The sequence below is a fragment of the Oncorhynchus masou genome, chromosome 28, assembly GCF_036934945.1.
Source record: "Oncorhynchus masou masou isolate Uvic2021 chromosome 28, UVic_Omas_1.1, whole genome shotgun sequence".
Lineage (NCBI taxonomy): Eukaryota > Metazoa > Chordata > Actinopteri > Salmoniformes > Salmonidae > Oncorhynchus > Oncorhynchus masou.
The window spans coordinates 85820976-85844398 of NC_088239.1; the positions used below are offsets into that span (position 1 = coordinate 85820976).

A 23423-nucleotide genomic window follows, 5' to 3' on the forward strand; every position below is an offset into this window, starting at 1 on the left:
TCCAGCCCCACAGCCAGGGCACCTCCAGCCACACAGCCAGGGCACCTCCAGCCTCACAGCCAGGGCACCTCCAGCCTGGGCATATCCAGCCAGGAAACCTCCAGCCACACCTCCAGCCAACCAGCCAGGGCACCTCCAGCCTCCCAGCCAGGGCACCTCCAGCCACACAGAGCTGACAAGAGCTGACAAGCCTTCTGTTGAACTATGGCCACACATAGTCCAGGCTACAAATGATTTGTATAAATTTGCCCTAATTTTTCCTGTGTTTCTATAAAATGGAGTCATATTCAGTAACCAAAATTATGATGAAATCACCCTAAAGGCTGGTTGTGAATGGCCTACATAACAAGTCATGCAGAAACCTCACAACTGCTCGACTCTCTACTTGGACTGCAGAGGGAATGGGAACCATGGTATTTGTACTGTCTTCTATGTGGGTGGGTATCTGGCACCAACGCAGTGCCTGGGAACCTTATTCTTTATATAGTGCACAGGGGTCCCGTTCATGGAAAAAGGACCCATGAGCACCAACGTGTGACGTTTATAAGGAGCATATCAAATTGGGTGTCAAATAAACGATACACGTTTATATCAAATTTCTTTTTTTGAAGGGGGGGGGGATTAAGGCGTAGAGATATTTGTTCAACCATGTTGCATCTTAAAAAGGAGACATTAAAAAATAGTCTTAGATTTCTGGTCAAACAGAAGGAAAATGAGTCTTAGAAATCCAAACATCACCAGAAAATACGTCAAAACACCCTGTTGAAGACCCCTGACGTCAAAACACCCTGTTGAAGACCTCTGACGTCAAAACACCCTGTTGAAGACCCCTGACGTCAAAACACCCTGTTGAAGACCCCTGACGTCAAAACACCATGTTGAAGACCACAGACGTCAAAACACCATGTTGAAGACCCCTGACGTCAAAACACCATGTTGAAGACCCCTGACGTCAAAACACCATGTTGAAGACCCCAGACGTCAAAACACCATGTTGAAGACCCCAGACGTCAAAACACCATGTTGAAGACCCAAGACGTCAAAACACCATCGTGTTGAAGACCCCAGACGTCAAAACACCATCGTGTTGAAGACCCCTGACGTCAAAACACCATGTTGAAGACCCCAGATGTCAAAACACCATGTTGAAGACCACTGACTTCAAAACACCATGTTGAAGACCCCAGACGTCAAAACACCATGTTGAAGACCCCAGACGTCAAAACACCATGTTGAAGACCCCAGACGTCAAAACACCATGTTGAAGACCCCAGACGTCAAAACACCCTGTTGAAGACCCCTGACGTCAAAACACCCTGTTGAAGACCCCAGACGTCAAAACACCATGTTGAAGACCCCTGACGTCAAAACACCCTGTTGAAGACCCCTGACGTCAAAACACCCTGTTGAAGACCCCTGACGTCAAAACACCCTGTTGAAGACCCCAGACGTCAAAACACCCTGTTGAAGACCCAGACGTCAAAACACCATGTTGAAGACCCCTGACGTCAAAACACCATGTTGAAGACCCCAGACGTCAAAACACCATGTTGAAGACCTCAGACGTCAAAACACCATGTTGAAGACCCCAGACGTCAAAACACCATGTTGAAGACCCCAGACGTCAAAACACCATGTTGAAGACCCCAGACGTCAAAACACCATGTTGAAGACCCCAGACGTCAAAACACCATGTTGAAGACCCCTGACGTCAAAACACCATGTTGAAGACCCCTGACGTCAAAACACCATGTTGAAGACCCCTGACGTCAAAACACCCTGTTGAAGACCCAGACGTCAAAACACCATGTTGAAGACCCCTGACGTCAAAACACCATGTTGAAGACCCCTGACGTCAAAACACCCTGTCGAAGACCCCAGACGTCAAAACACCCTGTTGAAGACCCCAGACGTCAAAACACCATGTTGAAGACCCCTCTGACGTCAAAACACCATGTTGAAGACCCCTGACGTCAAAACACCATGTTGAAGACCCCAGACGTCAAAACACCATGTTGAAGACCCCAGACGTCAAAACACCATGTTGAAGACCCCAGACGTCAAAATACCATGTTGAAGACCCCAGACGTCAAAGCACCATGTTGAAGACCCCAGACGTCAAAACACCATGTTGAAGACCCCAGACGTCAAAACACCATGTTGAAGACCCCAGACGTCAAAACACCATGTTGAAGACCCCAGACGTCAAAACACCATGTTGAAGACCCTGCCAACTAATATCAACACTTATATTTCCATTTAAGAAACATTGCCTTGTAATTCTGTTACCAAAAACCCAGATACTGTATTTTTAAAGATATTTTCTAACTTCACAGAAGTAACAAGTAAAGTTCACAGAGGTAACAAGTAAAGCTAGACCTACCAATTAGTTAGTGTATTTACTAATATACGTTTTTATTTATTAAAAGTCTTAATTCTGATACCAAATCGGTGACAGAATAACAGACCAATCAGTAATGGTATTACTGCAATTGAACTGGCTACAGTGGGAACTCACAGTGTCTCCCGCTACTGTCCTCCCTTCCACGGTACTGAAATCTACTACTGTACTGTACTACTGTACTGAAATCTACTACTGTACTGTACTACTGTACTGTACTACTGTACTGAAATCTACTGAAATGTACTACTGTACTGAAATCTACTACTGTCCTCCCTTCCACGGTACTGAAATCTACTACTGTACTGTACTACTGTACTGAAATCTACTACTGTACTGTACTACTGTACTGAAATCTACTACTGTACTGTACTACTGTACTGAAATCTACTACTGCACTGTACTACTGTACTGAAATCTACTACTGTACTGTACTACTGTACTGAAATCTACTGAAATGTACTACTGTACTGAAATCTACTACTGTACTGTACTACTGTACTGAAATCTACTGAAATGTACTACTGTACTGAAATCTACTACTGTACTACTGTACTGAAATCTGAAATGTACTACTGTACTGTACTACTGTACTGAACTGAACTGTACTGAACTACTGTACTGAACTGTACTACTGTACTACTGTACTGTGCTACTGTACTGAAATCTACTGAACTGTACTACTGAACTGAAATATACTACTGAACTGTACTACTGAACTGAAATATACTACTGAACTGTACTACTGAACTGAAATATACTACTGAACTGTACTACTGAACTGAAATATACTACTGAACTACTGTACTGAACTGTACTGAACTACTGTACTGAACTACTGTACTGAACTACTGTACTGAACTGTACTACTGTACTACTGTACTGTACTGTACTACTGTACTGAACTGTACTACTGTACTACTGAACTGTACTACTGTACTACTGTACTGTACTGTACTACTGTACTGTACTGTACTACTGTACTGAACTGTACTACTGTACTGTACTACTGTACTACTGTACTGTACTACTGTACTACTGTACTACTGTACTACTGTACTACTGTCCTGAACTGTACTGAACTGTACTGAACTGTACTACTGTACTGAACTGTACTGAACTGTACTACTGTACTGAACTACTGTACTGAACTACTGTACTGAACTACTGTACTGAACTGTACTGAACTGTACTACTGTACTGAACTACTGTACTGAACTGAACTACTGTACTGAACTACTGTACTGAACTGTACTGAACTGTACTACTGTACTGAACTACTGTACTGAACTGTACTACTGTACTGAACTACTGTACTGAACTGTACTGAAATCTACAGTTGCCATCACCTGCTCCAGAGTTCATGTCAACACATGGAAAAAAGAAGGACTACAACACCAGTTATGGTCCCGTCTTCTTTATGACCCCTCTCCTGTCATTGCATCAGTGTACAGTCGTGGCCAAAAGTTTGGAGAATGACACAAATATTAATTTTCACAAAGTTTGCTGCCTCAGTTTGTATGATGGCAATTTGCATATACTCCAGAATGTTATGAAGAGTGATCAGATGAATTGCAATTAATTACAAAGTACCTCTTCGCCATAAAAATGAACTGAAACCCCAAAAAACATTTCCACTGCATTTCAGCACTGCCAAAAAAGGACCAGCTGACATCATGTCAGTGATTCTCTCGTTAACACAGGTGTGAGTGTTGACGAGGACAAGGCTGGAGATCACTCTGTCATGCTGATTGAGTTTGAATAATAGACTGGAAGCTTCAAAAGGAGGGTGGTGCTGGGAATCATTGTTCTTCCTCTGTCAACCACGGTTACCTGCAAGGAAACACGTGCCGTCATCATTGCTTTGCACAAGAAGGGCTTCACAGGCAAGGATACTGCTGTCAGTAAGACTGCACCTATATCAACCATCCTAAAGTTGCTTCAGCTGTGGGATCGGGGCACCACCAGTACACCAGTCCGGAATGGCAGCAGGCAGGTGTGAGTGCATCTGCACACACAGTGAGGCAAAGACTTTTGGAGGATGGCCTGGTGTCAAGAAGGGCCGCAAAGAAGCCACAAAGTCCTTTTCTCTGATGAATCCCCTTTCTGATTGTTTGGGGCATCCAGAAAAAAGCTTGCCCGGAGAAGACAAGGTGAGCGCTACCATCAGTCCTGTGTCATGCCAACAGTAAAGCACCCTGAGACCATTCATGTGTGGGGTTGCTTCTAAGCCAAGGGAGTGGGCTCACTCACAAATTTGCCTAAGAACACAGCCATGAATAAAGAATGGTACCAACACATCCTCCAAGATAAACTTCTCCCAACCATCCAGGAACAGTTTGGTGACAAACAATGCCTTTTACAGCATGATGGAGCACCTTGCAATAAGGCAAAAGTGATAACTAAGTGGCTCAGGGAACAAAAAAACATCTATATTTTGGGTCCATGGCCAGGAAACTCCCCAGACCTGAATCCCATTGAGAATTTGTGGTCAATCCTCAAGAGGCGGGTGGACAAACAAAACCCCACAAATTCTGACCAACTCCAAGCATTGATTATGCAAGAATGGGCTGCCATCAGTCAGGATGTGGCCCAGAAGTTAATTGACAGCATGCCAGGGTGGATTGCAGAGGTCTTGAAAAAGAAGGGTCAGCACTGCAAATATTGACTCTTTGCATCAACTTCATGTAATTGTCATTAAAAGCCTTTGACACTTATGAAATGCTTGTAATTATACTTCAGTATTCCATAGTAACATCAGACAAAAATATCTAAAGACACTGAAACAGCGAACTTTGTGGAAATTAATATTTGTGTCATTCTGGAAACTTTTGGCCACGAATGTAAACTGTCAATATTGCCTACCTGAACGAACTGCAATGGAAATAAGCCTTAGGGGTCTAAATGAATCTAAATGTTAATTTGTATTTCATTGTGGTCATTGTGATGCATCATATTATTATGGGCGTAAGGAAACATAACGCTCTGAAAAACATAAACCTTTAGGGCTATATTATGTATTCATTACATTCTGTGTATGTGAGCTAATATGGTCAATGGATCATGCATGTTAATGGAGCCCACAGTCCATGGTCAGCCTATAAGATACCCACACACACCAATGTATACTACATGTTAATGGAGCCCACAGTCCATGGTCAGCCTATAAGATACCCACACACACACCAATGTATACTACATGTTAATGGAGCCCACAGTCCATGGTCAGCCTATAAGATACCCACACACACCAATGTATACTACATGTTAATGGAGCCCACAGTCCATGGTCAGCCTATAAGATACCCACACACACCACTGTATACTACATGTTAATGGAGCCCACAGTCCATGGTCAGCCTATAAGATACCCACACACACCAATGTATACTACATGTTAATGGAGCCCACAGTCCATGGTCAGCCTATAAGATACCCACACACACCACTGTATACTACATGTTAATGGAGCCCACAGTCCATGGTCAGCCTATAAGATACCCACACACACCAATGTATACTACATGTTAATGGAGCCCACAGTCCATGGTCAGCCTATAAGATACCCACACACACCAATGTATACTACATGTTAATGGAGCCCACAGTCCATGGTCAGCCTATAAGATACCCACACACACCAATGTATACTACATGTTAATGGAGCCCACAGTCCATGGTCAGCCTATAAGATACCCACACACACCAATGTATACTACATGTTAATGGAGCCCACAGTCCATGGTCAGCCTATAAGATACCCACACACACCAATGTATACTACATGTTAATGGAGCCCACAGTCCATGGTCAGCCTATAAGATACCCACACACACCACTGTATACTACATCTTAATGGAGCCCACAGTCCATGGTCAGCCTATAAGATACCCACACACACCAATGTATACTACATCTTAATGGAGCCCAGTCCATGGTCAGCCTATAAGATACCCACACACACCAATGTATACTACATGTTAATGGAGCCCACAGTCCATGGTCAGCCTATAAGATACCCACACACACCAATGTATACCCATGTTAATGGAGCCCACAGTCCATGGTCAGCCTATAAGATACCCACACACACCAATGTATACTACATGTTAATGGAGCCACAGTCCATGGTCAGCCTATAAGATACCCACACACACCAATGTATACTACATGTTAATGGAGCCCACAGTCCATGGTCAGCCTATAAGATACCCACACACACCAATGTATACTACATGTTAATGGAGCCCACAGTCCATGGTCAGCCTATAAGATACCCACACACACCAACGTATACTACATGTTAATGGAGCCCACAGTCCATGGTCAGCCTATAAGATACCCACACACACCAATGTATACTACATGTTAATGGAGCCCACAGTCCATGGTCAGCCTATAGACAGTATAAGATACCCACACACAATTATTGATGAAGGCTCGTCATTGAGGGGCATTTGGGATGTGTAATCTCCAGCCCTATGTTTGGGCATGTTGTATGTTATGTCATGTGTGAGTTCCCGGTGGGACCGAGCAAGTGAGATAGCGACTGTGCAACCTAGCAACAGGACATGATTAGGCAGATTTGAGGATCAGGCTTCACTTCTATTTAAAACTGCTGCACGACATTAGGGACAGAGTATTAGTATATATGATTATACATAACCCTGCCAGGTCGTTCCATGACCCTGCCAGGTTGTTCCATGACCCTGCCAGGTTGTTCCATGACCCTACTGGGTCGTTCCATGACCCTGCCAGGTTGTTCCATGACCCTGCCAGGTTGTTCCATGACCCTCCCGGGGCGTTCCATGACCCTACTGGGTCGTTCCATGACCCTGCCAGGTCGTTCCATGACCCTACTGGGTCGTTCCATGACCCTGCCAGGTCGTTCCATGACCCTACTGGGTCGTTCCATGACCCTGCCAGGTTGTTCCATGACCCTGCCAGGTTGTTCCATGACCCTACTGGGTCGTTCCATGACCCTGCCAGGTTGTTCCATGACCCTGCCAGGTCGTTCCATGACCCTCCCGGGGCGTTCCATGACCCTACTGGGTCGTTCCATGACCCTCCCGGGGCGTTCCATGACCCTACTGGGTCGTTCCATGACCCTACTGGGTCGTTCCACCTCAAAAAGCAACAGAAAGCGCTGACACCCACCATCTCAGATTATTCTGAAATCGGTTCTGTAGTTAATAAAAGATACAAGTATTTTTTTTAAATATAATTTGATCTCTGAGAAATTAAGCAAATTGATTGCACCAAGATTGACAATTTTAATTGATAGGATTCAGATCATATTCAATATTAGTACCCAACATCTGATTTGGACCAAACTTCTTCCGACCAAAGAGTAAGTCAAGAAGAAACCAAAGAAACGGTAAAAAGCCACCTACGGACCCCCCCGCACCCCACACCAATCCCACCTCGCACCCCACCCCCCACCCCACACCAATCCCCCCCCCCCACCCCCCACTCCACACCAATCCCCCACCACGCACCCCACACCAATCACACCCCACCCCCACCCCCCACCACACCAATCCCACCCCACCCCCACCCCCCACCACGCACCCCACACCAATCCCACCCCACCCCCACCCCCCACCACGCACCCCACACCAATCCCCCCCACGCACCCCACACCAATCCCACCCCACCCCCACCCCCACCACGCACCCCACACAAATCCCGCCCCACACACTGTGTGACCACACCTCTCTCTCTCTAACAGTTATAATAGACCTGTACCACAGTGTGACCTCTCTCTCTCTCTAACAGTTATAATAGACCTGTACCACAGTGTGACCTCTCTCTCTCTCTCTAACAGTTATAATAGACCTGTACCACAGTGTGACCTCTCTCTCTAACAGTTATAATATACCTGTACCACGGTGTGACCTCTCTCTAACAGTTATAATAGACCTGTACCACCACCACCTCCTCTCTCTCTAACAGTTATAATAGACCTGTACCACGGTGTGACCTCTCTCTCTCTCTAACAGTTATAATAGACCTGTACCACGGTGTGACCTCTCTCTCTCTAACAGTTATAATAGACCTGTACCACGGTGTGACCTCTCTCTCTCTCTCTAACAGTTATAATAGACCTGTACCACAGTGTGACCTCTCTCTCTCTCTAACAGTTATAATAGACCTGTACCACAGTGTGCCCTCTCTCTCTCTCTCTAACAGTTATAATAGACCTGTACCACAGTGTGACCTCTCTAACAGTTATAATAGACCTGTACCACAGTGTGACCTCTCTCTCTCTAACAGTTATAATAGACCTGTACCACAGTGTGACCTCTCTCTCTCTAACAGTTATAATAGACCTGTACCACAGTGTGACCTCTCTCTCTCTCTCTAACAGTTATAATAGACCTGTACCACAGTGTGACCTCTCTCTCTCTCTAACAGTTATAATATACCTGTACCACGGTGTGACCTCTCTCTCTCTAACAGTTATAATAGACCTGTACCACGGTGTGACCTCTCTCTCTCTAACAGTTATAATAGACCTGTACCACGGTGTGACCTCTCTCTCTCTCTAACAGTTATAATAGACCTGTACCACGGTGTGACCTCTCTCTCTAACAGTTATAATAGACCTGTACCACGGTGTGACCTCTCTCTCTCTCTCTAACAGTTATAATAGACCTGTACCACAGTGTGACCTCTCTCTCTAACAGTTATAATAGACCTGTACCACAGTGTGACCTCTCTCTCTCTCTAACAGTTATAATAGACCTGTACCACAGTGTGACCTCTCTCTCTAACAGTTATAATAGACCTGTACCACGGTGTGACCTCTCTCTCTCTAACAGTTATAATAGACCTGTACCACGGTGTGACCTCTCTCTCTCTCTCTAACAGTTATAATAGACCTGTACCACGGTGTGACCTCTCTCTCTCTCTAACAGTTATAATAGACCTGTACCATGGTGTGACCTCTCTCTCTCTCTCTAACAGTTATAATAGACCTGTACCACAGTGTGACCTCTCTCTCTCTCTAACAGTTATAATAGACCTGTACCACAGTGTGACCTCTCTCTCTCTCTAACAGTTATAATAGACCTGTACCACAGTGTGACCTCTCTCTCTAACAGTTATAATAGACCTGTACCACAGTGTGACCTCTCTCTCTCTCTCTCTAACAGTTATAATAGACCTGTACCACGGTGTGACCTCTCTCTCTCTAACAGTTATAATAGACCTGTACCACGGTGTGACCTCTCTCTCTCTAACAGTTATAATAGACCTGTACCACGGTGTGACCTCTCTCTCTCTCTAACAGTTATAATAGACCTGTACCACGGTGTGACCTCTCTCTCTAACAGTTATAATAGACCTGTACCACAGTGTGACCTCTCTCTCTCTCTCTAACAGTTATAATAGACCTGTACCACGGTGTGACCTCTCTCTCTCTCTAACAGTTATAATAGACCTGTACCACGGTGTGACCTCTCTCTCTCTCTAACAGTTATAATAGACCTGTACCACAGTGTGACCTCTCTCTCTCTCTCTAACAGTTATAATAGACCTGTACCACAGTGTGACCTCTCTCTCTCTCTAACAGTTATAATAGACCTGTACCACAGTGTGACCTCTCTCTCTCTCTAACAGTTATAATAGACCTGTACCACAGTGTGACCTCTCTCTCTCTCTCTAACAGTTATAATAGACCTGTACCACAGTGTGACCTCTCTAACAGTTATAATAGACCTGTACCACAGTGTGACCTCTCTCTCTCTCTAACAGTTATAATAGACCTGTACCACAGTGTGACCTCTCTCTCTCTAACAGTTATAATAGACCTGTACCACAGTGTGACCTCTCTCTCTCTCTCTAACAGTTATAATAGACCTGTACCACAGTGTGACCTCTCTCTCTCTCTAACAGTTATAATAGACCTGTACCACGGTGTGACCTCTCTCTCTCTAACAGTTATAATAGACCTGTACCACAGTGTGACCTCTCTCTCTCTAACAGTTATAATAGACCTGTACCACGGTGTGACCTCTCTCTCTCTCTAACAGTTATAATAGACCTGTACCACAGTGTGACCTCTCTCTCTAACAGTTATAATAGACCTGTACCACGGTGTGACCTCTCTCTCTCTCTCTCTAACAGTTATAATAGACCTGTACCACAGTGTGACCTCTCTCTCTCTCTAACAGTTATAATAGACCTGTACCACAGTGTGACCTCTCTCTCTAACAGTTATAATAGACCTGTACCACAGTGTGACCTCTCTCTCTCTCTCTAACAGTTATAATAGACCTGTACCACAGTGTGACCTCTCTCTCTCTCTAACAGTTATAATAGACCTGTACCACGGTGTGACCTCTCTCTCTCTCTAACAGTTATAATAGACCTGTACCACGGTGTGACCTCTCTCTCTCTCTAACAGTTATAATAGACCTGTACCACAGTGTGACCTCTCTCTCTCTCTAACAGTTATAATAGACCTGTACCATGGTGTGACCTCTCTCTCTCTCTCTCTCTAACAGTTATAATAGACCTGTACCACGGTGTGACCTCTCTCTCTCTCTAACAGTTATAATAGACCTGTACCACAGTGTGACCTCTCTCTCTCTCTAACAGTTATAATAGACCTGTACCACAGTGTGACCTCTCTCTCTAACAGTTATAATAGACCTGTACCACAGTGTGACCTCTCTCTCTCTCTCTCTAACAGTTATAATAGACCTGTACCACGGTGTGACCTCTCTCTCTCTAACAGTTATAATAGACCTGTACCACAGTGTGACCTCTCTCTCTAACAGTTATAATAGACCTGTACCACAGTGTGACCTCTCTCTCTCTCTAACAGTTATAATAGACCTGTACCACGGTGTGACCTCTCTCTCTCTCTAACAGTTATAATAGACCTGTACCACAGTGTGACCTCTCTCTCTAACAGTTATAATAGACCTGTACCACGGTGTGACCTCTCTCTCTCTCTAACAGTTATAATAGACCTGTACCACAGTGTGACCTCTCTCTCTCTCTCTCTAACAGTTATAATAGACCTGTACCACAGTGTGACCTCTCTCTCTAACAGTTATAATAGACCTGTACCACAGTGTGACCTCTCTCTCTAACAGTTATAATAGACCTGTACCACAGTGTGACCTCTCTCTCTCTCTAACAGTTATAATAGACCTGTACCACGGTGTGACCTCTCTCTCTCTCTAACAGTTATAATAGACCTGTACCACAGTGTGACCTCTCTCTCTCTCTCTAACAGTTATAATAGACCTGTACCACGGTGTGACCTCTCTCTCTCTCTCTCTCTAACAGTTATAATAGACCTGTACCACGGTGTGACCTCTCTCTCTCTCTAACAGTTATAATAGACCTGTACCACGGTGTGACCTCTCTCTCTCTCTCTAACAGTTATAATAGACCTGTACCACAGTGTGACCTCTCTCTCTCTCTAACAGTTATAATAGACCTGTACCACGGTGTGACCTCTCTCTAACAGTTATAGACCTGTACCACAGTGTGACCTCTCTCTCTCTCTCTCTAACAGTTATAATAGACCTGTACCACAGTGTGACCTCTCTCTCTAACAGTTATAATAGACCTGTACCACGGTGTGATCTCTCTCTCTCTAACAGTTATAATAGACCTGTACCACGGTGTGACCTCTCTCTCTCTCTAACAGTTATAATAGACCTGTACCACAGTGTGACCTCTCTCTCTAACAGTTATAATAGACCTGTACCACAGTGTGACCTCTCTCTCTCTCTCTAACAGTTATAATAGACCTGTACCACAGTGTGACCTCTCTCTCTCTAACAGTTATAATAGACCTGTACCACAGTGTGACCTCTCTCTCTAACAGTTATAATAGACCTGTACCACAGTGTGACCTCTCTCTCTCTCTCTAACAGTTATAATAGACCTGTACCACAGTGTGACCTCTCTCTCTCTAACAGTTATAATAGACCTGTACCACGGTGTGACCTCTCTCTCTCTCTCTAACAGTTATAATAGACCTGTACCACGGTGTGACCTCTCTCTCTCTCTCTTACAGTTATAATAGACCTGTACCACAGTGTGACCTCTCTCTCTCTCTCTCTAACAGTTATAATAGACCTGTACCACAGTGTGACCTCTCTCTCTCTCTCTAACAGTTATAATAGACCTGTACCACGGTGTGACCTCTCTCTCTCTAACAGTTATAATAGACCTGTACCACGGTGTGATCTCTCTCTCTCTAACAGTTATAATAGACCTGTACCACGGTGTGACCTCTCTCTCTCTCTAACAGTTATAATAGACCTGTACCACAGTGTGACCTCTCTAACAGTTATAATAGACCTGTACCACGGTGTGACCTCTCTCTCTCTAACAGTTATAATAGACCTGTACCACGGTGTGACCTCTCTCTCTAACAGTTATAATAGACCTGTACCACGGTGTGACCTCTCTCTCTCTCTCTAACAGTTATAATAGACCTGTACCACGGTGTGACCTCTCTCTCTCTCTCTAACAGTTATAATAGACCTGTACCACAGTGTGACCTCTCTCTCTCTAACAGTTATAATAGACCTGTACCACGGTGTGACCTCTCTCTCTCTAACAGTTATAATAGACCTGTACCACAGTGTGACCTCTCTCTCTCTCTCTCTCTAACAGTTATAATAGACCTGTACCACAGTGTGACCTCTCTCTCTAACAGTTATAATAGACCTGTACTGTGACCTCTCTAACAGTTATAATAGACCTGTACCACGGTGTGACCTCTCTCTCTCTAACAGTTATAATAGACCTGTACCACAGTGTGACCTCTCTCTCTCTAACAGTTATAATAGACCTGTACCACAGTGTGACCTCTCTCTCTCTAACAGTTATAATAGACCTGTACCACAGTGTGACCTCTCTCTCTCTAACAGTTATAATAGACCTGTACCACAGTGTGACCTCTCTCTCTCTAACAGTTATAATAGACCTGTACCACGGTGTGACCTCTCTTTCTCTCTAACAGTTATAATAGACCTGTACCACAGTGTGACCTCTCTCTCTCTCTAACAGTTATAATAGACCTGTACCACGGTGTGACCTCTCTCTCTCTCTCTAACAGTTATAATAGACCTGTACCACAGTGTGACCTCTCTCTCTCTCTAACAGTTATAATAGACCTGTACCACAGTGTGACCTCTCTCTCTCTCTAACAGTTATAATAGACCTGTACCACAGTGTGACCTCTCTCTCTCTAACAGTTATAATAGACCTGTACCACGGTGTGACCTCTCTCTCTCTCTCTAACAGTTATAATAGACCTGTACCACGGTGTGACCTCTCTCTCTCTCTAACAGTTATAATAGACCTGTACCACGGTGTGACCTCTCTCTCTCTCTAACAGTTATAATAGACCTGTACCACAGTGTGACCTCTCTCTCTCTCTAACAGTTATAATAGACCTGTACCACGGTGTGACCTCTCTCTCTCTCTCTACCAGTTATAATAGACCTGTACCACGGTGTGACCTCTCTCTCTCTCTAACAGTTATAATAGACCTGTACCACGGTGTGACCTCTCTCTCTCTAACAGTTATAATAGACCTGTACCACGGTGTGACCTCTCTCTCTCTCTAACAGTTATAATAGACCTGTACCACGGTGACTCTCTCTCTCTAACAGTTATAATAGACCTGTACCACAGTGTGACCTCTCTCTCTCTCTCTCTCTAACAGTTATAATAGACCTGTACCACAGTGTGACCTCTCTCTCTAACAGTTATAATAGACCTGTACCACAGTGTGACCTCTCTCTCTCTCTCTAACAGTTATAATAGACCTGTACCACAGTGTGACCTCTCTCTCTCTAACAGTTATAATAGACCTGTACCACAGTGTGACCTCTCTCTCTCTCTCTCTCTCTAACAGTTATAATAGACCTGTACCACGGTGTGACCTCTCTCCCTCTCTCTAACAGTTATAATAGACCTGTACCACGGTGTGACCTCTCTCTCTCTCTAACAGTTATAATAGACCTGTACCACGGTGTGACCTCTCTAACAGTTATAATAAACCTGTACCACGGTGTGATCTCTCTCTCTCTCTCTAACAGTTATAATAGACCTGTACCACGGTGTGACCTCTCTCTCTAACAGTTATAATAGACCTGTACCACAGTGTGATCTCTCTCTCTCTCTCTCTCTAACAGTTATAATAGACCTGTACCACAGTGTGACCTCTCTCTCTCTAACAGTTATAATAGACCTGTACCACAGTGTGACCTCTCTCTCTCTCTCTCTAACAGTTATAATAGACCTGTACCACGGTGTGACCTCTCTCTCTCTAACAGTTATAATAGACCTGTACCACAGTGTGACCTCTCTCTCTCTCTCTCTCTAACAGTTATAATAGACCTGTACCACAGTGTGACCTCTCTCTCTCTCTCTCTAACAGTTATAATAGACCTGTACCACAGTGTGACCTCTCTCTCTCTCTAACAGTTATAAAAGACCTGTACCACGGTGTGACCTCTCTAACAGTTATAATAGACCTGTACCACGGTGTGACCTCTCTCTCTCTCTAACAGTTATAATAGACCTGTACCACAGTGTGACCTCTCTAACAGTTATAATAGACCTGTACCACGGTGTGACCTCTCTCTCTCTCTAACAGTTATAATAGACCTGTACCACGGTGTGACCTCTCTAACAGTTATAATAGACCTGTACCACGGTGTGACCTCTCTCTCTCTCTCTAACAGTTATAATAGACCTGTACCACAGTGTGACCTCTCTCTCTCTCTAACAGTTATAATAGACCTGTACCACAGTGTGACCTCTCTCTCTCTCTCTAACAGTTATAATAGACCTGTACCACGGTGTGACCTCTCTCTCTAACATTTATAATAGACCTGTACCACAGTGTGACCTCTCTCTCTCTCTCTCTAACAGTTATAATAGACCTGTACCACAGTGTGACCTCTCTCTCTCTCTAACAGTTATAATAGACCTGTACCACAGTGTGACCTCTCTCTCTCTCTCTCTCTCTCTAACAGTTATAATAGACCTGTACCACGGTGTGACCTCTCTCCCTCTCTCTAACAGTTATAATAGACCTGTACCACAGTGTGACCTCTCTCTACTAACAGTTATAATAGACCTGTACCACAGTGTGACCTCTCTCTCTCTCTCTAACAGTTATAATAGACCTGTACCACAGTGTGACCTCTCTCTCTAACATTTATAATAGACCTGTACCACAGTGTGACCTCTCTCTCTCTCTCTCTAACAGTTATAATAGACCTGTACCACAGTGTGACCTCTCTCTCTCTCTAACAGTTATAATAGACCTGTACCACGGTGTGACCTCTCTCTCTCTAACAGTTATAATAGACCTGTACCACAGTGTGACCTCTCTCTCTCTCTCTCTAACAGTTATAATAGACCTGTACCACAGTGTGACCTCTCTCTCTCTCTCTCTCTCTAACAGTTATAATAGACCTGTACCACAGTGTGACCTCTCTCTCTCTCTCTAACAGTTATAATAGACCTGTACCACGGTGTGACCTCTCTAACAGTTATAATAAACCTGTACCACGGTGTGACCTCTCTCTCTCTCTAACAGTTATAATAGACCTGTACCACGGTGTGACCTCTCTAACAGTTATAATAGACCTGTACCACGGTGTGACCTCTCTCTCTCTCTAACAGTTATAATAGACCTGTACCACGGTGTGACCTCTCTAACAGTTATAATAGACCTGTACCACAGTGTGACCTCTCTCTCTCTAACAGTTATAATAGACCTGTACCACGGTGTGACCTCTCTCTCTCTCTAACAGTTATAATAGACCTGTACCACAGTGTGACCTCTCTCTCTCTCTAACAGTTATAATAGACCTGTACCACAGTGTGACCTCTCTCTCTCTCTCTCTAACAGTTATAATAGACCTGTACCACAGTGTGACCTCTCTCTCTAACAGTTATAATAGACCTGTACCACAGTGTGACCTCTCTCTCTCTCTCTCTCTAACAGTTATAATAGACCTGTACCACGGTGTGACCTCTCTCTCTCTCTAACAGTTATAATAGACCTGTACCACAGTGTGACCTCTCTCTCTCTCTCTCTAACAGTTATAATAGACCTGTACCACGGTGTGACCTCTCTCTCTCTAACAGTTATAATAGACCTGTACCACAGTGTGACCTCTCTCTCTAACAGTTATAATAGACCTGTACCACAGTGTGACCTCTCTCTAACAGTTATAATAGACCTGTACCACGGTGTGACCTCTCTCTAACAGTTATAATAGACCTGTACCACAGTGTGACCTCTCTCTCTCTCTAACAGTTATAATAGACCTGTACTACAGTGTGACCTCTCTCTCTCTCTCTAACAGTTATAATAGACCTGTACTACAGTGTGACCTCTCTCTCTCTCTAACAGTTATAATATACCTGTACCACAGTGTGACCTCTCTCCCTCTAACAGTTATAATAGACCTGTACCACAGTGTGACCTCTCTCTCTCTAACAGTTATAATAGACCTGTACCACAGTGTGACCTCTCTCTCTCTCTAACAGTTATAATAGACCTGTACCACAGTGTGACCTCTCTCTCTCTCTAACAGTTATAATAGACCTGTACCACAGTGTGACCTCTCTCTCTCTCTCTAACAGTTATAATAGACCTGTACCACGGTGTGACCTCTCTCTCTAACAGTTATAATAGACCTGTACCACAGTGTGACCTCTCTAACAGTTATAATAGACCTGTACCACGGTGTGACCTCTCTCCCTCCCTCTGACTGAGTAATAGACTTAGGAGCTTAGATTGACAACACGTGTTCAAGACTAAACCGTCCTTTTACTCTTCTCCCTCCCTTTAACCAGTACAAAAAGAGGACAGAGGCACACAATCCTCTTTTGATAGTCACACCCGAGTTACACTGATAACAAACAATGCCAAAAGATACGCTCCTCTGGTTGCTATACAGTCCCTTGACAACAGATTTGAAACAAATTGCTGCATTTCAAAACAAATCGGATGCTTCTTTTCAGGGTGATGAATATCATCATGTTCCGAGATGATGACAAAACCATGAGAACTTGACCACTACAATTAGCTTCTTTTTTGGGGGGGGGGGGGGGGGGTCATCACGTTGATGTTTTGTTGGTTAGTTGTTGCAATAACAGACTGTCTGATGTACACGCAGGCAAATAGACAATTATCCTATAGTAAAAGGCAGATCTGCTGTGACTGTCAAACTCTCAAAGCCATACTACTAGCAAGTAGGAAGTGAATCACTTTACAGAAGTGCACCTGTGTGCAATCATATTCTATCTCAACATCAATGTGTCAAATCATTGAAAGGGGATAGAGTTGTCCCAGGAAATATGCGAATAGAACCACCAGCCTTTGAACGAATACAGGGAAGTGGGTCGAAAGAGACAGTAGCCTTTCAGAAGATATCTAGTTTCCAGGTCAACAGATTCCTCACAAGCAGGCAACAGAGCTCATGTGAAAATGTGTTGATAATTGATGATTCACATTGACAAAGTAACGGCAATGTTGAACTAATGTTGGAGATCGTTTCGACCGTCCAGTGACACACAACTATCACGTTGAGTAACCCCGCTGTTTCCAAGCTGGATACAATGTCACCGATCAGAATCGATATCAGTTCATGATACACCGGGTGTACTTACTTTTTGAGAGTCCATACCGCGGACCGAAACACAACCTTAATCAAATCCAATGCATAGGCAGGCAGGCACGCCACGCTTTCTCCAAAGAAGATTATCCCACTGGATGGTGGTCAGAGTTTAGTGTACATGCGCAATAGTTTGTTAACCCCCACCCTCATAAATGAGTCGAGCTTGATAACAACTGGAGAGTCATTGTGCCCTCCACTGGCCTGAAGATGACTTGCAGAGATGTCCAAGTCCACTTCCAAGTTCAAGCAGGAGGATCAGGATTTTGCATATGGATCACTCTATTCTCAGGGATTTCCACAAAGTCTCGCGATAATGGTCGGTTGCTGTGGTTACGTTTGTTTTTAATATGATTTTTTATTAACAAACAAATATCAACAAACAAAATAGGAATAGTCACACGCAAACCAGATTACATACAAACTATGTACATTGCCAGGAATCCTAAACAAACAAATCTTAATCATGAAACAAGTTTTAGTTGACTTTTTGGCCCTACACCCAAACAAGGGCACTGCGTTCATCCACCTCTGGCCTGCTCGCCTCCCTACCACTGAGGAAGTACAGTTCCCGCTCAGCCCAGTCAAAACTGTTCGCTGCTCTGGCCCCCCAATGGTGGAACAAACTCCCTCACGACGCCAGGACAGCGGAATCAATCACCACCTTCCGGAGACACCTGAAACCCCACCTCTTCAAGGAATACCTAGGATAGGATAAATTAATCCTTCTCACCCCCCCCCCCCTTAAATGATTTAGATGCACTATTGTAAAGTGGCTGTTCCACTGGATGTCAGAAGGTGAATTCACCAATTTGTAAGTCGCTCTGGATAAGAGCGTCTGCTAAATGACTTAAATGTAATGTAAATGTTTTTGTTTTTCCTTTTAGTTAAAGTAGTGCCATATTGTTTAAATTCATTTATAAAGTGAAAAAAGTTAGGTTTTGAATTAGTTGAATTAGACCATTTGCATTTGTGAATATGAAATGTACCTAATATTATTAAATCAAATCAAATTGTATTTGTCACATGCGCCGAATACAACAGGTACAGTGAAATGCCTTACACCTTACAGTGAAATACCATACAGTGAAATGCCATACAGTGAAATGCCTTGCAGTGAAATGCCTTGCAGTGAAATGCCATAGAGTGAAATACCATACAGTAAAATGCCTTACAGTGAAATGCCTTACAGTGAAATGCCTTACAGTGAAATGCCTTACAGTGAAATGCCATACAGTGAAATGCCTTACAGTGAAATGCCTTACAGTGAAATGCCTTACACCTTACAGTGAAATACCATACAGTGAAATACCATACAGTGAAATACCATACAGTGAAATACATTACAGTGAAATGCCTTACAGTGAAATGCCTTACAGTGAAATGCCTTACACCTTACAGTGAAATACCATACAGTGAAATGCCTTACACCTTACAGTGAAATACCATATAGTGAAATGCCTTACACCTTACAGTGAAATACCATACAGTGAAATGCCTTACACCTTACAGTGAAATACCATATAGTGAAATGCCTTACAGTGAAATGCCTTACACCTTACAGTGAAATGCCTTACAGTGAAATACCATACAGTGAAATACCATACAGTGAAATGCCATACAGTGAAATGCCATACAGTGAAATACCATACAGTGAAATGCCTTACAGTGAAATGCCTTACAGTGAAATGCCATACAGTGAAATGCCTTACAGTGAAATGCCTTACAGTGAAATACCATACAGTGAAATTCCATACAGTGAAATGCCTTACAGTGAAATGCCTTACAGTGAAATGCCTTACAGTGTAATGCCTTACAGTGTAATGCCTTATAGTGAAATACCATACAGTGAAATGCCTTACAGTGAAATGCCTTACAGTGAAATACCATACAGTGAAATGCCTTACAGTGAAATACCATACAGTGAAATGCCTTACAGTGAAATGCCTTACAGTGAAATGCCTTACAGTGAAATGCCTTACACCTTACAGTGAAATACCATACAGTGAAATGCCTTACACCTTACAGTGAAATACCATACAGTGAAATGCCTTACACCTTACAGTGAAATACCATACAGTGAAATGCCTTACAGTGAAATACCATACAGTGAAATGCCTTACAGTGAAATGCCTTACACCTTACAGTGAAATACCATACAGTGAAATGCCTTACACCTTACAGTGAAATACCATACAGTGAAATGCCTTACACCTTACAGTGAAATACCATACAGTGAAATGCCTTACAGTGAAATGCCTTACACCATACAGTGAAATGCCTTACAGTGAAATGCCTTACACCTTACAGTGAAATGCCTTACAGTGAAATGCCTTACACCTTACAGTGAAATGCCTTACACCTTACAGTGAAATGCTTACTTACGAGCCCCTAACCAACAATGCAGTTAAACAATATATTTAAAAATGAAATCAAACACACCAAGACAGTCGTGAAGAGGAGCACGACAAAACCTGTTCCCCCTCAGGAGACTGAAAAGATTTGGCATTAGGTCCTCAGATCCTCAAAAGGTTCTACAGCTGCACCATCGAGAGCATCCTGACCGGTTGCATCACCGCCTGGTATTCATGTGTTCATTCCTTCATTCAGCCCTAAACCCTAACTGTTTGCATACTATATTCTTGTAGCTGAAAATACAGAACGACAGAGTTATGGATGTTATATTCACAGAGAGACGAGAGTAAGTACTCAAATATATATTTAATAAGACAAAATGTTGATTACCTACACAATGTCTCTGGCAGTAGAACTTTGCAAGCAGCCTAAATAACGACCTCAAAACACATCACACGGTCGGTCCTTTCCCTGAATTACAACAATTTCAAAACTTGCAAATATTTACAAATGTACACAACTTTTAGGGGCACGTTTTTGTCCAAAAAAAGTGGCAGCAGGCTATGCATGGTTTACGGACGGGCAACTGTGGCCTTCTGATACTATCAGTGAATAGAGTAGAATTGGATAATTTATTGTCCATCATTTCAATGGAAAGGGATCATTTTGATGTCATAATACCCAAACTCAGGACTCTTGGCAGATTAGTCCAAGTGACGACTAAGAGATATCCAAATCAAATGAAATCAAACCGACATACACAACCAGAAGGCTGGGAGCAACTCAGAGAGCATTATGGTTATCTGTTGTCTTCATAGTCCCCAGTCTCTATATAACGGTCCTCTATGTATCCATCCTCCTCATTATCCAACCCGTCTAGCCCGTGGTCCAGCTCATGGGCGCTGGTCTCCGTTTGCTCCGTGTCCAAGCTGAAACTAGAGTAGCGTCCCGTGGTGTACACGTCAGCATCCTCGTCATCTCGCAGTCGCTGGTGCCGGTAGTTGAACAACAGCTTGTACCAGGACGGTGCCTTTACGGCACACACAATGAGCATAGAGGTGGTCAGGGCGATGGCTACCACACCCAGGAGAAACTTCCAGGTGTTCCCCACCACTGGCACCCCACTGCCACTGACTGGGTCCACGCCTGAGCAAACAGAAACATCCAGGGGGGTCACATACTTTTTGAACATTCTTCTGAGGTCTCCTCAACAGGACGGGGGTCAATTCGAATTGAAAAGGCTGCCAATTCAGGAACTACACTGAAATTCCAATTCAATATGTTCACTGTTCACTGTCAATAAACTGGAAAGTATAATCCATTTTTTATTTCATGTTTGTTTTTCATGTTTGTCAAATGTTCTATTTGAATTGACCCCAACCTCGCTCTTCAGGATGTGGGGCCTCATCAGACCACGTTGTTATAGAGTGATTTAACATCCTTTCTCAGGGTAAGTGTTATGATCTAGGATCAGGTCCCCCGACCTGTATGTGTAATCTTATTTATTATGATCTTAAAAGCAACACTGATCCTTGATCAGCACTCTTACTCTTAATGAATACGGACCCCGGATTCACGTTTTGAACTCTCACAAGGTCTCCTTGGAGTGCATCTGCTCTTGTCTAGATGACTGACGGCGTAGAATCATAACTAAAGTCATCCACGACAGCATCAGTAGGTTACCTCTCTCATATGCTTCTGTTCTCAACAGTAGCTGTATTCAGTGTTTTAACCATCCAGCAAATCAAAGCTGTTTAGCTTGAAAAGTCTAGATCATATGATGTTGACAAGAGGAGACTATATCTACTGTAAGACCAAGTCAATTGATTAAAAAAAACATTTTTTTTATCTTACCGGTTAAGCCGAGGCTTGCATTTGTAGTAACTGCAAGTGACACTGAGTGTGTAGTGGTCTGGGCTGAGGTTGGCTTCGTGGTTGACTGAGTTGTAGGTGGCAGAAGTGTTGTTGTTGATGATGACCCCGAAGAGCAGCTGGTACCGTTGTCCAGTATCCCTTTACCGGACTGGTCCTCAGGGCTGGCACAGGTGGCATTTGAGACTCCTGAATAAATACACACATTGCGTTTTTATCAACATGAAGGCACACTCGGTAAAGAAGGCCTCATTTAAACATTGGTGTCAGTAGATGTCAGCATGGCGTAAGTAAGGACCACAGCCAGGCAGTGAATGGGGAAGAAAATAGACCATGAGGATTACAAGCAAACAGAGAGAGAGGAAAAAGATGCTTACTCATCTGAACCTTTGAGTCGGTAATCGATTTAATCCGGTTGAGAAATACACAAGAACAGTTCCAGGGATTTCCCTTCAGATCGAGCACCTTTAATGAATTGCTCTCCACAGAGATGTCGAACTCCCGTAGTTTGTTGCCCCCGAGCCTGAGGATAGACAGCTTCTTTAAATCCTCCAGTAGATTTAGAGGTAGTGACTGTAGACGATTGTAGGACAGGTCCAGCTCCCTCAGGTTAACCAGGCCGGCCAACGCCTTTGGCTTCACACTACTGATGTTATTGTGGGACAGGTCGAGGACCTTCAGCTTTGACATGGACTCAAACAGCTTCCCTGGCAGGTCAGTCAACCAGTTACCATCTAGATGGAGCTCAATCAGATTGGAGTAGTTCTTCAGAGCAGCTTCATCAGCGCTGGATAACTCTATGAGGTTATTGCTCAGAATTAGTTTGGTGATGGTTTGACTGTAATTTGAGGGTATGGATTGCAGTGTCTTGAAGCTACAGTTTACAACCTGTAAATAGGATGACAAGATAGGTTGAAGTTATTATTCAAGATGCATGCTATTATCTCATCAAAAGTTTCCCTCTCACTAAGCAGTTCATAGTTTCCCTCTCACTGAGCAGTTCATAGTTTCCCTCCTCTCACTAAGCAGTTCATAGTTTCCCTCTCACTGAGCAGTTCATAGTTTCCCTCCTCTCACTGAGCAGTTGTTTCCTCCTCTCACTGAGCAGTTCATAG

The 23423-nt window shown here is 43.6% G+C and overlaps 2 protein-coding genes across 6 annotated transcripts in view; both read right to left on the reverse strand.

Annotated features, from left to right (window-relative positions):
- Positions 1 to 18361, reverse strand: part of LOC135518441 (FSD1-like protein) — a 68723-nt gene extending 50362 nt beyond the window's left edge. For all 4 annotated transcript variants that reach the window (XM_064943614.1, XM_064943616.1, XM_064943613.1 and 1 more), the window contains exon 1: positions 18077 to 18361. In XM_064943614.1, coding sequence (XP_064799686.1) covers positions 18077 to 18091 — 15 coding nt within the window. In that variant the 5' untranslated portion in view covers positions 18092 to 18361. The remainder of the gene's footprint in view (positions 1 to 18076) is intronic.
- Positions 18362 to 20783: 2422 nt separating this feature from the next.
- LOC135518440 (leucine-rich repeat-containing protein 19-like) overlaps positions 20784 to 23423 on the reverse strand; it is a 95976-nt gene continuing 93336 nt past the window's right edge. For both annotated transcript variants that reach the window (XM_064943612.1, XM_064943611.1), the window contains exons 3-5: positions 22686 to 23196; positions 22291 to 22497; positions 20784 to 21582 (exon numbers count right to left, since the gene is read on the reverse strand). In XM_064943612.1, coding sequence (XP_064799684.1) covers positions 21236 to 21582; positions 22291 to 22497; positions 22686 to 23196 — 1065 coding nt within the window. In that variant the 3' untranslated portion in view covers positions 20784 to 21235. The remainder of the gene's footprint in view (positions 21583 to 22290; positions 22498 to 22685; positions 23197 to 23423) is intronic.